The sequence below is a fragment of the Euprymna scolopes genome, chromosome 9, assembly GCF_053919585.1.
Source record: "Euprymna scolopes isolate OS-2025 chromosome 9, ASM5391958v1, whole genome shotgun sequence".
NCBI lineage: Eukaryota > Metazoa > Mollusca > Cephalopoda > Sepiida > Sepiolidae > Euprymna > Euprymna scolopes.
In genome coordinates, this window is record NC_136490.1 from 84368411 (window position 1) to 84385452 (window position 17042).

Consider the following 17042-nt stretch of genomic DNA (forward strand, 5'->3'; position numbering starts at 1 on the left):
CACTTGTTAGCTATAAAACCCACAACTTAAAACTCCAGCAAAGCTCATTCATAAGCCCTATCCAACTTTTGGTATCTCGCTTTGAGGTGGCATGCATTACAAAGGATATTTTCTATGATTTATGGTAATCCTATTTTGAAAAATCTAAAATTTTATAAATCTAAATTGAAGCTTTATAAATTTTAAAATTAGAATTTTTAGAAAAATGTTGTCGGCAATGTTTCCATAGCAAGTATTCCTGAAGTGAACGAAGTGGGGAAACAACAAACACACATTATGTCCAACTTTTTATATCCAACTAGTTTAAAGAAAATCTGCTTGGGTCAACAACCATTGTTTTTTATAGCAGTTGGGCAAAACTAAATTTTTGCTTTGTGGTAAGATGGATGTAGCTCATTAATAGACTTCATTTGCAATTGAAAGATCCTGGGTTCGCTTTTTGCCGCAGGTAGGCCCAACTCCTATGCTTGTGCGCTTCTGCGCATGTTTGGAACAGCATAAGATTCAGGGAAGGCAGGGAGTCTAAGGGATTAGAGGTGTGGGAGAAGTAAGGAAATCAGAACACCAGAGTTAATTGCTCAAATATAGAATGTAATGGATAAGGACTGTCGTGTGTCTATAGACAATAATTACAGTTTGATGTCAGTGTGGTAACTGTACACACAATTATTCGTGAGGAATTGAAGATGTGGAAGATTTGTGCAGTTTTCTCAAAGGTGCTTGGAGAAGATCAGAAAGACGTCATGACAGCAGGGAGGGTTGAGCTGATCAATTTAGATCCCACAATTCTTGATACTCTGGTGACCTGTGATGAAAGTTCACCCAGACCCAATAATCTGGATACATTCTAGCATATTTTAAATTTCATGTAATTCTTTTTATACACTTTATCGATTTATTATTCCTTTTTTAGATCAAGGATAACAGCTGTTGCCACTTTTGTATTGAATGAACTGTTTATATGTTCAGCATGTTTAGCTTGTATATTGTTGGTGATATATTTTATTAAACATTCAACAAGTTTATTTATAGATCAATTTTTAAATATTTAAAAATATGTTTAAAATCAGCATTTGATTTGGACAACTTTCATTAGTTTTTATTAGGTTAAAGCAGAGAAATTGTGGATGTCTTGCATTTTACATTTGTTGAATTTGTTCCTATGACAAGTGCCTATGCATCAACTTTCTTTGGATGGGCACACCTGATATGTTGGCCACTCTGCACATCGAAAATGGTTGTTGACCCAAGCAGATTTTCTTTAAACTATCATTCAGAAAGTGTTCCAGAGGATGAACCTCAATGTTTCTGTAACATTAATAACACTTGAAAAGTTCCAGCCATGTGATCTGTTTTTAAGACGAAAGCAATGACTTGAATATGAAAAGTGCTTAGTTATGAAGAAGGAATGTGATAATTTTCATAAGATAAAGTCTCATTGCTCTCACCGTGCTGCGAAGTTGGACATAATGTGTGTTTGTTGTTTCCCCACTTCGTTCATTCGGGGGCGATTGAAACATTGCTCTGATAACGTATCTCGTGTTACTCCATTTCATATCGTAGCGTGTTGATTCAACGAGATTGTTCAGTGTTGCTCGGAATCGTGGCATATTGATTCAACAATTTTGTTTGGTGGCGTGTAGTGTTAGTTGACGATGTTGCTCGGGAACATGAGTGTCAATTCAACGATATTGTTCAGTGGCATAACCTATTGATTTGGCAGTAATGTTTGGGATTGCGTGAAACGAAGTTCAGGACCTTGTCGTCACTTGTGATATAAATATATTTTTTTTGCGCTCTCTCCTCTCTCGTGAAGCAACAAACTATTTTAGCCATCATAGCCTTTGATCCAAAGCTCATACCTTTATCTGATGGCAGTAAATCTGGACAGTCAATAGTGGAGTGATTGGAGAAAGCTGAACTAGTATATCAGCTGAGTGGGGTGAAGTGCATCGAATGTGTCATTCTGATGCGCTTGTCAGGCGGCGCATATGCTGTATCCAAGCAATTAAGTGAGGAAGACTGACTGCATAAGGAAAGCGCTGTATAGCGTTTGCTTCAGATCCTTTCGCTGAATGGAAGCAATTTGCAGCACGCCGCCTCCAACCAGGTAAAAAAGTCAACATTTTTGGCAGAAATATGTAGGCTTGTGGTCCTGTTTGGCAGCACATCAGATCAATGTCTGCAGTGTGCATTCATTGGATTTCCGGAATATGCGGAAGATGTGTGATGAGCATCCTCCCAGATGGATAATCCAGATCTATCACATGTGCTGGCGCATGCTCGTGCCATTTTAAAGAATCGTGCAGGAGTTACAGAACAAGCTGCACAGACAACAAATTACACTTAAGGAGACGAACACTTTACGGTGGTGTTACAAGTGCAATGGACTTAATCATAGAGCAAGCAATTGTCTACTGGATAGTGCGATGGAAGAGATATTGGTGTCAAGACTTGAAAACCGCACGTGTTACCGATGTCAGTGGCAAGGGCACATGGCTCGATTTTGTCCAGGAAACGAGCAAGGGGGCGAGAATTCAGCGTCAATCTTATCCCCCCAAACTGGTGTAAATGGTGCATCGCTGGTTATCACTGTTCACATCAATGGACTACCACGTACAGTTCTAGTGGATACTGGATGCATACAGTCACTGGTCCGCAAGTTATGTTGCAAGGAATAGATGAGAAAAGCGACCTTGGTGCTCATAGCAGATGGAAGCACACTTAGCTGCTGTGGAATAGGAATGGTGCAAGTAAACCTTGGTGCAACGCAGAGCATTAGCATAGAAGTCTTAGTTGTGGATTTGGAGCTGGGATTTGATTTATTGCTTGGGCTGGATGCATTCAAGCGATTGAGAAGAGCAGCCGTGTCTAGTGCAGGGGAGTTGATTTTCCAGATTTTAGCAAGACCAATTACCAAGCCTGACTTCTTCGCAGAGTATGACCAGCTGAAACCACTGTCAGTAATTTTCCCCATTCTTTATCTGTGCCTAAATCAAAACGTAAATTCCATGAACAAAGCTCCTTTCTTTTCTTAAAAGTGCACACCTGTGGAACTCTTCTGTTTGCCTGTTTCCCACCTGACTACAACTTGGATGTCTTCAAGTCCAACATGAACAAATTCCTGATGAATCGCCCCCTTAAATAAGACAGTTTATCAGATCTCCATTACTAGCAATTACTACGATATTATCCCATTGAATACTGTACACGTAATAACCCTTATTTATACCCAAGTGGCCTTCGGGCCTTGATAAGTGATGACTTCCTTAAAAAAAAAAAAAAAAAAAGAATAAAAGTGAACCATGGAAATGGGCTGGCGACAAACCTCCACTTATGTTGAAATGTGCAGGGAAACCGTTTTGTTTTTTTCCTGGTATGTGGTTGGTTACGTGTCATCACAGCATTTGTAAAACGAAGAGTAAATATGATGATGATTGGATGGGATGACTAAATGAGATCCTATTCTAGCATGGATGATCGAAAACATTCGTTGATACATACAGGACGATCCAGTGAAAGGTGACTGGTGTTTCTGGAGAAGATGTTACAGTGTGGGTGAACGCTAGTTCGATTGCTACAGGCGTGGTTGTAGAAAGCAATGGTTCCACAGCAGAGGACACCGGCTGGCTCTGAGGAGTGCATAAAGACAAGCACATAAATTTATCTGAGCTTGATGCTGTGCTGCAAGGTGTCAACCTTGCATTACAGTGGAAAGCCAAAACCATACATTTACGAACAGACTGCCTGTGTATATCAGTGGATAACCGACACCTTGTCCAGATAGAGGAGAGTGCACACCAAAGCAGCTTTGGAAATGTTAATTAGGCATCGCCTCTCCAAGCTCTGAGATTTAGCCTCGGAATATGCACTAACAGTTGATATAGGGCTTGTTAAGTCTCACAATAATAGAGCTGACCAATTTACTTCAATACCAGTGGTGGTTAAATGAGATCTGTGAAGCAACAGAACCCAGAGAACTTGTACTGTTGCCGCAGAACACGAACACGTGTCTCAGATATAGACAATTCATCGGTTTAGTGGATATCCTGGTGTGAAAAGAACATGGTACTTTGTAAAGTTAGCCAACCCACTAATAAAGTGAAACTGAAGTGCGGTTAGTGGTTGTAAAGAATGCCAGTCCATAGATCTGGCCCCAGTGTATTGGAAGCCAGGTAGGCTCGAGGTCCCGGAAACCTGGAGCAGGGTGGCTATGAATAAAACCCATTTCGGTACTCAGTTGTACTTGATGTTGATAGACTGTGGCTCTTGCCGTTTAGCATCATTAAGTAGTTACAGACTATCCTCTGTGAAAGGGGACCAACAACAGAATTACTCACAGATAATGGTGTGATGTTTTGCGGAAAGACATTTGCTGACTTTACAGATCTGGGACATGCACATTCGATTTTAGTGCGCCCATGATGTACCCTCCGTAAACGGAATAATCAAAAGGCCCCATTGCACAATAAATCGCATTGCGGCAAGAACAGAGTGCAAGATCTTAATAGTGTACTGGCACAATGTCACGCCTAAGGATGACTAGACAGCAATAATGGTATCTGCAGATGTACTACAAAATTATAAGATCCATGTCAAGGGTATCAATCAAGTGATGGTGTCCGATGCTACAGTTGCTAATCCATACATGGAGGGTGATGCAGTTTGGGTGAAGAATCCACGGGGAAGATGTATGATAGTTCGGCACAGGAATAGTGACAAAAACAAATAGCCAACACTCAATCTCAGTTGATCGAGCACCATGATGAATAAAGGATGTGCACTCAGTGTGTCGACATAATTGTGTAAACAGTGATGAACTCATCAGATGACAAAGCCTCACTGCTGTACAAACAACCAGATGAAGAAAGCTCCTCAGAAGATGATCCACCCAATGATCCAGAGCAGGAAGAGTTTAATGATGCGGTAGATGCAAGTACCACTGAGCAAGCTCCCGAGCCTGTACCTTTAAGGCGAAGTACCAGGAGGAAATTGCCTGTTCAGCATTGTTATTCGTGTGATCTCGAGATCAGGAAGAAATGTGTCAAGCATGCGCGGAAGCGCACAAGCATATGAGTCTGGCCTACCTGCAGCAAAAAGTGAACCTGGGACCTTTAAATTGCAAATCAAGTCTATTAATGAGTTAAATCCATCTTAACCCAAAGCAACGATTTAGTTTTGCCCAACGGCTATAAAAAAACAAGCTCATAAGTTATTCGGGGGGGGGGGGGGGTTGCAAAATATTGCTCTGATAACGAGTCTCGCATTACTGCATTTCGTATTGTGATGTGTCGATTTGACAAGATTGTTCGGTGTTGCTCAGAAATGTGGGATATCGATTCAACAATATTGTTTAGTGGCGTGTTGTGTCGTTCAACAGTGTTGCTCAGGAACGTGTATGTAGATTCAACGATATTGTTTGGTGGCATAGCATATTGATTTTGCGGTATTGTTTGGGATTGCATGGACGAGTTTGTTCAGGATCGTGCCTTCACGGATAATATAAATATATATGGAGGGGGGGCACTCTCCTCCTTCGTAATGCTTCATTTATGCAAGATGGTCCAAAAGCAGTCTGAAGAATTCCATACATTTTTGTGGCATTTTTTGATGTTTAAAAATTGCATATAGTTCTAAATTATTCTCACATTCAGATTGCATTTTTGAAATTCACCAGCTGTGATAATCAGGCTTTAGTAGGGAGTATTCAAATTCCTGCTGTAACTGCTTATTTGAACCGGAAATCAATTTGGCAATCATCTCATAAGATGTATGGCAATAACATACTGAATTTTCAAGAGTCTATAACAATTTTAAATGCCTGAACAAAAAGTTTGGAAACTTATTTAAGGCTCTTCATAAGATTGAAATAAGAAATCATTGGTGTTAACAAAATGACTAATCTAGTTGCACAGCTACCAACGTAATAGATGCACTGAGACTAAACCTGCTTTCAGGACTGCCAGCAACCACTGTAAAAGAGTAATAAAAAATGCAAGAGAGCTATATGCTCAGTCCGTTAAATCCAAAGTAGCTGAGCAGCAGCTTGGTTCCCACCAGTTTTGGCAAATAGCAAACAGGATCCTGAACAGAAGCGTGCGTTCTATCCCAATCATCAATGGACCTGAGGTCATCTCGTCAGCATCAGACAAAGCCAAATTAAATTTGCAGCTAATTCTACGCTATGCAACCAAGGCCATCAACTCCTCGTATTTCCTCCTATAACAGACAACACACTATGTAATATACAAATATCTGTGCGTGATGCCATCAAGTTAATCAAGAACCTTGGTTCCAGTAAAGCAACTGGCTCTGATGACATTCCAATTATAGTGTTGAAAAAGCTTCAACCAGAACTTGCCCCCATACTTACAAAACTGTTTAAATGTTTTAAGGAGAATTGCTTCCCAACATCCTGGAAAACCTCATCAATATGCCCTGTATTTAAGAATTCAGGTGAAAAATCATCTCAGTACAGACCAATAAGTCTCCTGTGTGTCATGAGTAAGTTGCTGGAATCCATATTAAATAAAGTAGTCAACCACCTTAGCAGAAATAACCTTTGTGACATGCAATATGGTTTACGTTCTGCTAGATCTACAACAGATGTACTAACGGTTATATCTTGTAGGATTAGTGAATCTCGACAAAGGCTTCCTTTCTAGGGCAATTGTTCTTGACATATCAAAGGCCTTTGATAAGGTATGGCATAAAGGCCTACTTCACAAGATTTCCAGCTACAGTATAACTGGAAATGTTTTCTCAATTATTAAATCATTTCTCTCCAATAGGCTCATAAGAGTAGTAGTGATTGAAGGGCAAAAATCAGAAGCCCACAGTATTAATGCTGACGTCCCTCAAGGGTCCATCCTGGCCCAACTCTCTTCCTGATCTACATCAATGATCTCCCAAAACACATACTTAAATCATTCATTGACATTTATGCTGAGGACACGACCATCTATGGCAACACATCAAAGGCCGTAAATGACAAAGTTTTGATTCTCTCTTCTGATCTTGAGCGCGTGGTACAATGGGAGAAGAAGTAACTTATTACTTTTAATGCATCTAAAACCAAGCTTCTATCTTTTCATCATCAACGCTCTGATGATCCCCATCTGGCATCAATTGAAATGGATGGCTTTCGTCTTGAGGAGGCTCCATGTTTTGACAAGCTTCTGGGATTGACCTTTACTCCTGATCTGAAATGGAACACTCACATTAAATCTGTTGCCAAGGTCGCTGGAAAAATGGTGGGATCCTTCTACTGCTCCAGAAGATATCTCACTACTGATGCAATTCTCTATCTATATAAAAGCTAAGTACGTCCAAGGATGGAATACTGCTGCCATATCTGGGCAGGAGCTGCTAAAAACAGCCTATCCTGCCTTGACAGAGTACAAAATAGACTTCGTAGCCTAGTGGGGGATGCCTTTTTCTCTTCCCTGCAACCTCTCTCCCACAGAAGGGACGTTGCAAGCCTGTCTGTTTTATCGTCATTTCCATGGCAAGTGCTCGTCTGAGCTCCAATCTCTGGTCCCCCACCCCTCGCCAATCTTTCACGAAAAATACCCGTCTAGCTGAAACCACTGTCAGTAATTTTCCCCACTCTTTATCTGTACCTAAATCAAAATGTAGATCCATGAACAAAGCTTCTTTCTTAGAAGTGCATGCCTGTGGAACTCTTGTTTGCCTGTTTCCCACCTTACAACTTGGATGTCTTCAAGTCCAACATGAACAAGTTCCTGATGAACCGCCTCCTTAAGACACTATCAGATCTCCATTACTAACGATTACTACGATATTGATTACTGTACACGTAATAACCCTTATCCCCAAGTGGCCTCTGGGCCTTGATAAGTGGTAACTTCCATGTAAGACAAAAAAAAAAAAAAAAAAAAAAATGGATAAGAGAAAAGAAAAGATTTGTTGAAATTTTTAAAAAGAATGGTCACTGCACATTACTTTCCTCCAGTGACCTAGATATTTACAGAACTGCCATAAATATGGTTTTAACAGCTAATCCTGTAAAGCTCCACACCCAATCTAATTGCATGCTGATTTTGAGAATGTGCATCTAAGTCAGCCACACAAATGCAACTTATCAGTTCAGATGAGAAAATCAAGAAAAAAGCTTTTAATTGCAAATGTTGCATATTTATGCAACAAAGTAAACATCTTTGGCTGTACACAACTGATAAAATTGTAATGAATCCAGAAAAGTTCTTTATTTCTTTCTTCATATTTCTATTATTCATTACTAGCAGGAAGACTAAATGTTGCTTGGGAGTTTTTATTACTATATTCATAACACCATATTACTTTTACATTAACATAACCTGTGCTGGCTGTGTGTTAGATTTTCATGGAATCACAATGTAAATAACCTCAGCTCCAGACAAATATGTAATATAATATACATTTTATTGTAGTAGTTAAAAAATAAAAATAAAGAAAAAGAAGAAAAAAGCTATTTTCTACCAAAGGCTTCCAAATTCCTACATTTATGTTGCTGGATCATCTATAAATTCCCACCTACAGAACAACCTAACTGGAAGAAATAGATTGGTATTATTATACATTTCTCCCTAACAGTCAGCCATGTCACTATCCATCCCCAGCTAAACATTAAGGTACAGTCTAATGAAACTGTACCTTAACATATTATATTATTGATATTGTACAAGATAATTCAAGCCCACCCCAACACCATATAAACTATTTGTAATTTACTGCATATGTTTGTTTTTTTATATAACCCTCCCCAATCCAATATGCAATTTTGGGTGTTTGATGGATTAGTAATTCATTTTTTATCTATTGAATACTCGTTACAATGTAATCCAATCATATTTATTCAATTGAGGGGAAATAAACTATAAACCTTCCATCTTATGTTTGTCATGGATTCATATAACCCTTCATAGATAGAGCTCTTAACAGGGCTAAAAATTAAATACAACTAATCTGAAAATTGACAGCTAGAAGAAAATTTTATATAATGATAAATTTTAGACTAGAAAGAATAAGAGTAATTTCCATATCACTATGGAGCCCCTTCCCTACACACATTCGATGCAGGTGACCGATCTGGTAGGGTTTCATATTGTAAAAGAAATGTATATACATATACTGGGGTTGTTGAGGGTTACGTAGAGGTGATGCCCTATTCTTTGTAAATTCTACTTAGAAATAAAACTGTTGCATGATTTTTAGGAAATTGGATCTAAAATATCTAATTGGCTTACTACCTTTTCTACAAGATCTCACAAATGTGATAATCTTTTCTATAAATACCATTATCGCATGCATTCTTCAGAATTGTCTGATCTATTCCGTTTCTTTTGTTCCAGCTCGTTTGACTATCTAGTGGTCACCATCAATTCACCATTTTGATATTTTATCATAATAAGCTTCTTATTCTAGTAGCTTCTTTCCAAGAACTGCAGCCTTATGGAACTCCATGGGAAGTAAATCCTGTGTGTGTTTTTTTTCGGGGCGCTTTCATTTTCGTTTTGAAAATTATGTGTGCTTTTTAGAGGATTTTTGTGGTTGGAAGTGGTTTATTATGTTAACTTCAGGTTAGTGATAGAGACAAAGAAAAACAAAATTATTTTAGAATTGAGCAATATGAATTAAAAATGTAAGATAATCCACTATTTTTGGGCCATTCTAGCATTTTAAGGCAGTTAATTCGCTTTTCTACGAGAGAAATTCTGTGTATGGGGGGGGGGCAGAATCTTTTTGGCTTACTTTTTCTTTAGATGATTAACTGTATTAATTTATTTTTATTTCAGACTATTATTCTCATCTTTATTAGTTGTTGTTTTCATCTTTATTGGTTGTTGTTTTTCACAACGTTTCGGCCAACTATTCCTCTGGCCTTCGTCAGGTGGAAACCGCAACGGATAGGACGAAGGCCAGAGGAATAGTTGGCCGAAACGCCATGAAAAACAACAACTAATAAAGATGAAAACAACTAATAAAGATGAGAATAATATTCCGAAATTAAAACTAATATATATAATGCTCATCTCAAAAATGAATTCCAATTAAGGAATAATATATATGATTAACTGTGGTTTTCAAAAACTTTTCCAGTGAGGTTTTGCAACTCAAACTTAGGTTAGTGGTAGGATTAAGGAAGGGGTTTTGTTTTGGACTGGGTGCCATTCAGACTTAGGGTTAGTGATAAGGTCAAGGGACTTGGGGGGGCACTCAAATTTAGAATTAATGGTATGACAAGTGAAGGCATTTTTGGTGGTTTACACAAACCTAGATTTAGTGGTAGGCTAATTTTTCTTTTTAATATACTGACTACTGAAAAAATATCGACAGTATTTTGAGTCATCTAAAAAAGAAAAAAGGTTGGGAAATGGAGAATTATTTTACATTAAACTTATGTGAAACTGATCCTCTACTTTAAACTAGTAATAAACATTAAACCATGCAGGGTTATAAAAAAAAAAAGTTACCAAAATGGCCATTAAGATTTTCATCATTATTTACTGAAAACTCTTCAAATGTATTATGTAGATTATAAATCCTTATCCAAAGGATATTTCTTTTCTAACAAAATGGTGGCATTTTGAGAACTTAGACTGCTTTGGTTTTTAAAATATGAATGTTTTAGTAGAACTACCTTGAAATCTGCAATTATCCGAAGTGTTTTATGGTCAATGACTCATAAAAGCAATCTTTTTTTTAGCCTACTTTTATATTGACCCCATTATAATACAATTGTTGTGGTAGACAGATATTGATTCTAGCAGAATTTTATTGACAACTATTACAGGTTTATTGCAAAGTGCAATGGCCACGATCAATTGTGACTGAACTTTGCACAACCTGCATATTATTCTATATCCTATTTAATACAAGAGAGAAAAGACAACCCACCGACAGTGAATTAGTAAGCAGAAAATATAAGAGAAATGCAAATAGAAAAATAACCATTTTACTTAAAGAATCAAATATTTTTATGTTTCTTTTCAATGAAATAGTTGTAAAGACAAGTTTTGCAGAATTATCCATGCACACATACAAGTAAAATTACATCTACTTACGATATCTCCACAGTCAATCTTGGTAAATCGAAAGGATTGCAAGGCCGCAGGGAGATTTTCCTTAATCTTTGGTTCTATAGTTTGCAGGAGAAGATTGCGGACATAGTCACCAAGATAGGGCCAAACTTGGTGGATGATCTGTAACAAATACAAAGAATTTGTTTAGTTTGCATTGAACAACATTTTTAGATGGAATTTGATCTCCCATTTAAATGCTTAATATCCAAGAGTAGATATAGAAATGTTTAAGATTTAAATAAATTAACTTTAAATATTTCTAATTGTGTGTATCACATTTAAAATCTTTGATAATTATTATCAAAGATTTTAAATGCAACACATCCAATTAAATTTTATTTCCAGATAAAAGTCAACCGTCGTGAGAGGCATCGACTGAAGAGAGAAAAGGTATGTGCCTTATAGTGTATATATGACATACACAACTATACAAATGTGCACACACAAAGACAGTCAATCAACACCTATGTCATAGTTATAGACCAACATACATGAAATATAAATCCCAAGTACATAACAAATACTCATCAATTCTGTCAATGTGACCAAAGCAACAAGTTTCATGTTCTGTACTGTTTATATTGTCCAGATTTATCCTTTCCAAAGTAATCAGGTCAGAAATACTTGTATCCAATTAACCTGATGGGACTCCATGCTTTATTACATTTCATTATTTGATGAAACAACTGGTAATTCTTAAGTTGATGAGAACATTTTTACAGCTATTTCTGTTCATGCACTACAATGTAGTTCTAGTGAAGATGTGAAGGAAAAGTTTTGACAGGTTTATTAGCAAGGTTGAGGAGAAGGAAATAGTCTTGTCAGATTTGAAGGTCATATTGAAAAGGCCCCTAGTGGTTTTGATGGCGGAAATTGATATAGTGATAGCAATACAGAAGATGAAAGAATTTTACAATTTGGTTTTACAATATATATTCAAACACTGTAAGAATTGATTATATAATGTTATAAATTGAATTAAAAAATCTTAATGCTGCAATATTTTAAGTTATAAATTTATATTTTTCGCTAGAATATCTGATCCTTTTCTTTTCCAGTTTTAACAACTAGTCCTTTATTTTTCCATGTTTAAGCTTTACCATATTACTTTTCATGCTTGCATTTATATATATATATATATATATGTGTGTGTGTGTGTGTTGTACACAAGTAGATCATCTGCTGGTTAGAAAAAGGACAGAAAGCTCTTTAGTGATGTGAAAGTAACTGACCTGGTAAAGAAATTGTGACAGCACAAACCAAAGTTTCATGCTGAAGAAAGCTTATGAGGTAAAGACAAAGTTTATCCTCAGAGAAAAAGATGTGGATATTGAAGAACATGTGAAATGCAAGTTTAGATGATGAAGCATTCAACTATGAGATCCATTACAAGTGTGGAAGAATAATGAAAGATGCTGAAGAATAGACTGTGTGATGTAACAGATCAGACTTGTGGGTGGATGGAAAGGCTCCTCAAGGTATAAGGGGACATGGTGGTTGAATGAGGAAGTTGAGAAGTGTATCAAAAGAAGAGCAAAAGTAGATAAAACGTTTAGTAAGAATATGTATCTCGAGGCAAAGAGTGAAGCAATAATTTTATACAAAGTCAAAAGTTGAAAAAGCAAGATTTTCAGATATACTAAAATGAAGTATTCAGGATAGGATTGCAAATCTAAGTATTGTTGTATAGAACAGTATCCAAAATTAACGGTTAATTAAAAAAAAAAAAAGAGTCTTTTGAAAGCTGATGTTATTAAAACAAATTCTTTTCTACAGTTTGCATTTTGGAGACGGAAGTCTTGTTTCCAGATAAGTGACTTCTATATTAATCATACTTTTTGTCTTTAGATTCAACTATTAATAACTACATTTTATTTTAGTATTTAATTTATGTATTTCTGTTTTATTTAATGCTAGCGTTTTTATCTCCCATAAATGTTTATTTATCTACCAAGTTGATTGCAAAAATAGATTAGGTAATTGTATTCATTTTTAGTTCGTGAGAGGGGAATCTATCACCATACTTCCCCTTAAACACGTCCATTGGACTTTTATTAAGTAGAATACTTTCTTTTTTTTCTTTTTTTTTTTTTTTTTAAATGGAGAGTAGAAAACGCATTGTGGATGCGTTATCGGCAGCTCCCGTTACAATCGCTTCTCCTTATTTGTCCCTCAGTCCTCATTTTTTAATGAGTGATTTCTCTGACAAAGGGAGAAGAAAAAGCTGTATTCTAGGTTGACAGTATTTTTGCGTGAACAGTCGGCAGAGATGGCGGAAATTTTCTGTTTTTATATCTATCCTTGTAGCCATGTCACTAGTAAGGGTGATGGAGGTAAATTATCTGGGCTGATGCTATCCGCCTGATAGTCAGGGACCCGAACCTTGGAGTAACCACTAAGGAGGCTGTCCTATCAGCAGGTTGCTGTATTGCCATTTGGTGAATGGATTCTGGACCATGCAGTAGCTTCTGTTGGGGCCTCTCGATGCCATATTAGTGGGTAATTGTTACGGCTTTACCTTATGTTCTACAAAAAAAAAAAATAAATAAATAAATAAAAAAATTTCTTAGTTTCTTTTTCTCTCTTAGTTTCCCCTCTGTCCTGCTCTAAGTAAATCTGACGACCTAGTCCACAAATTCCAAAATTCCATCATGACAAGTTTCAAGAAAAAATACACGATTAAACCCGGTTCTCCAACTTCCAACGTAGACCCCTACTACCATGTCTCCAACATCAGGGGTCTACGTTCTAACCTTCCAGAGGTTGAAACCCAATTACAGGAGACTAAACCAGACCTTTTATTTTTAAGTGAAACTGGCATTGGACAGGCTATTTCCCTAGAAGAGTTCGCAATTAAAGGAGATTAACTTAACTTCTAAATCTGACCCCCAAAATTGCCATGGGCATGGAATATGTGCCTATATTAAAGATGGCTTTCCATGTGGTAGGAACATCTCCAGAGAAGATCCTAACTTACCCAATATGTGCTTCTGGGTTGCATTAGCTCACACTACTGCATTTATATTTACTCTCTACCGCCCCCACAACAGTGGAGTTACTATCTTAAAAGCATATCTGAGAAAATTGACCAAGTCCTATCTGCTTATCCTTCACGTATGTGGAGACTTCAACGTTCACAACGTGGAATGGTTGATCCACTCAAAGACCGATGATGATGAGAGGTTCTGTCATGATTTCTCCATTGCTTATGACCTCAATCAGATTGTTCACGAACCCACCCGTGTGCCCGACAATGACAGCCAGTATGTGAGTCTACTAGACCTTTTTCTCACAACTTGCCCAGAACTATGTTCAGTTTCTGTTCTGTCTCCTCTTGGATCTTCCGACCACTGTTGTATCAATTAAGATAAAAATGAAATGTAATAAGTCCCCAGACGTACCTCTCTATCGTACAGTACATCGATACACTAAGGCTGACTGGGATAGCTTCCGTACATTTATATCGGATCTACCTCTGCGTTCCATGTTTAAAAAGGATTTGTCCTCTATAGTATCAGACCTGACGGAATGGCTAATCGTAGGTATAGACCGTTTCATAGCTGAGCAGCGGATTGGTTCTCACCAGTTTTGGCAAATAGCAAACAGAAGCGTGTGCTCTATCCCAACTATCATCAATGGACCTGAAGTAATCTCGTCAGCATCAGACAAAGCCAAACTCTTTGCCAAGAACTTTTCAGCTAATTCTACCCTTTGCGACTAAGGCCGCCACCCCCAATATTTCCTCCTGTATCAGAAAACACGCTATGTGATATACATATATCTGTATGTGATGTTGCCAAGCTAATCAAAAACCTTGATTGCAGTAAAGCAACCGGCCCTGACCGTATTCCAATTATAGTACTCCAAAAAACTTCAACCAGAACTAGCGCCCATACTTACAAAATTGTTTAAACGTTGTCTTAAGGAGAATAGCTTCCCTTCACCCTGGAAAATCTCATCAGTATGCCCTGTATTTAAGAATTCAGGTGATTGCTCATCCCCCTCTCAGTACAGGCCAATAAGTCTCCTGTGCGTCATGAGTAAGTTGCTGGAATCTGTTAAATACAGAAGTAATCAACCATCTCAACAAAAATAACCTTTTTAGTGACACTCAATATGGTTTCCGTTCTGTTAGATCTACAGCAGATGTGCTTACAGTTATATTTCATAGGATTAGCAAATCTCGATGGAGGCAACCTTTCTAGGGCAATTGCTCTTGACATATCAAAGGCCTTTGATAGGGTATGGCATAAAGGTTTACTTCACAAGATCTCTAGCTATGGTATAGCTGGAAAGGTCTTCTCAATTATTAAATCATTTCTTTCTGATAGGTTCATAAGAGTAGTAGTTGAGGGGCAAAAATCAGAAGCTCACAGTATTAATGCTGGTGTCCCTCAGGGGGTCTATCCTGGGCCCCAACTCTTTTCCTGATCTACATTAATGATCTTCCAAATCACATCCTTACATCATTTATAGACATTTATGCTGATGACACTACCATTTATGGTAGCATATCTAAGACAGTAAACGACCGAGTTCTCTCCGATTCTCTCTCCTGTGATCTTGAGCACGTGGTACAATGGGGAAAGGAGTGGCTGGTTACTTTTAATGCATCAAAAAACCAAGCTTCTCTCTTTACATCAACATTCTGATCCACATCTGGCATCAATTGAAATGAATGGCTCTCATCTTCAGGAGGCCTCAAGTTTTGACAAGCTTCTGGGTTTGACCATTACTCCTGATCTTAAATGGAACACGTACATCAAATCTGTTGCCAAGGCGACTGGAAAAATGGAGGGATCTTGCTATCGATCCAGTAGATATCTCACTGCTGATGCAATTCTCTATCTATATAAGAGCCAGCTACGTCCAAGGATGGAATACTGTTGCCACATCTGGGTAGGAGCTGCTAGAAAGGACTTGTCCTGCCTTGATAGAGTTCAAAATAGACTTCGTAGACTCGTAGGAGATGTCCCTTTCTCTTCACTGCAACCTCTCTCACAGAAGAGATGTTGCGAGTTTGTCTCTGATGTATCGTTATTTTCATGGAAAGTGTTCGACTGAGCTTCAATCTATGGTCCCCCCTTGCCAAACTTTCACAAGAAACACTCGTCTAGCTGTAAACACTATCAATAATTCCCCCCACTCTTTATCTGTGCCTAAACCTAAACGTAGATTCCATGAACAAAGCTTCTTTCTTAGAACTGCACGCCCGTGGAATTGTCTTCCGTTTTCCTGCTTTCCGGCTGACTACAATATGGTTGTCTTCAAGTCTAACGTAAATAAGTTCTTGATGAGCCGTTCCATATAAGTTATCAAATTTACCAAATTTTCATTACTAATGATTACTATATTGTCCAATTTCTACTGTAAACTCTTTAACTCTTATCCTCGAGTGACCTCTTGGCCTTGATAATGGTAATACCTGCGTTAAAAAAAAAAAACAAATGAATGAAGTGTTTGCAACAAATAAGCAGGATAGTGGTATTTTCAAGCATCCCACCTATGAAAAATTGTTGAAGATTTTGTTTTCATGAAACTGAAAATATAGAAGTTGTAGAAGCAGTATCCAATCCAGCTATAATATTGGAAAAAGGAATAAGATACGAGTCAAAAAAGGATAATGTTGAACGCTGCAGATGAAATAATGATAATGAACTTGAGAAATCAGATCATGAAGAGGCTATACCAAAAATGGGAACTTAAAAAATATGAATTATTACAAAGGTAAAAGGGTTAAAGTTGATGGATCAGGTCCTGAAAGTGATCGAGAGTACAGCAAATAAAGTCAAATAAGCATAGATGAAAAGCAGTTCCATTTTATGCCTGGGTAAAATACTACCATTGCTATACCCATCAGAGACAAGTGCAAGAGAAATTCCTTTATAAGAAGAATCTAATTTGCTTGTGGATCTAGAAAAGCTTTTGACAGTGCCAAGGGATGTTTGGTAGACATTG

General features: G+C 37.5%; 1 protein-coding gene across 3 annotated transcripts in view; it reads right to left on the minus strand.

Annotated features, from left to right (window-relative positions):
• LOC145284741 (extended synaptotagmin-2-like) overlaps nt 1-17042 on the minus strand; it is a 153320-nt gene that overhangs the window by 105775 nt on the left and 30503 nt on the right. For all 3 annotated transcript variants that reach the window (XM_080133687.1, XM_080133686.1, XM_080133685.1), the window contains exon 3: nt 11067-11204. In XM_080133687.1, the coding sequence (XP_079989813.1) occupies nt 11067-11204 (138 nt within the window). The remainder of the gene's footprint in view (nt 1-11066; nt 11205-17042) is intronic.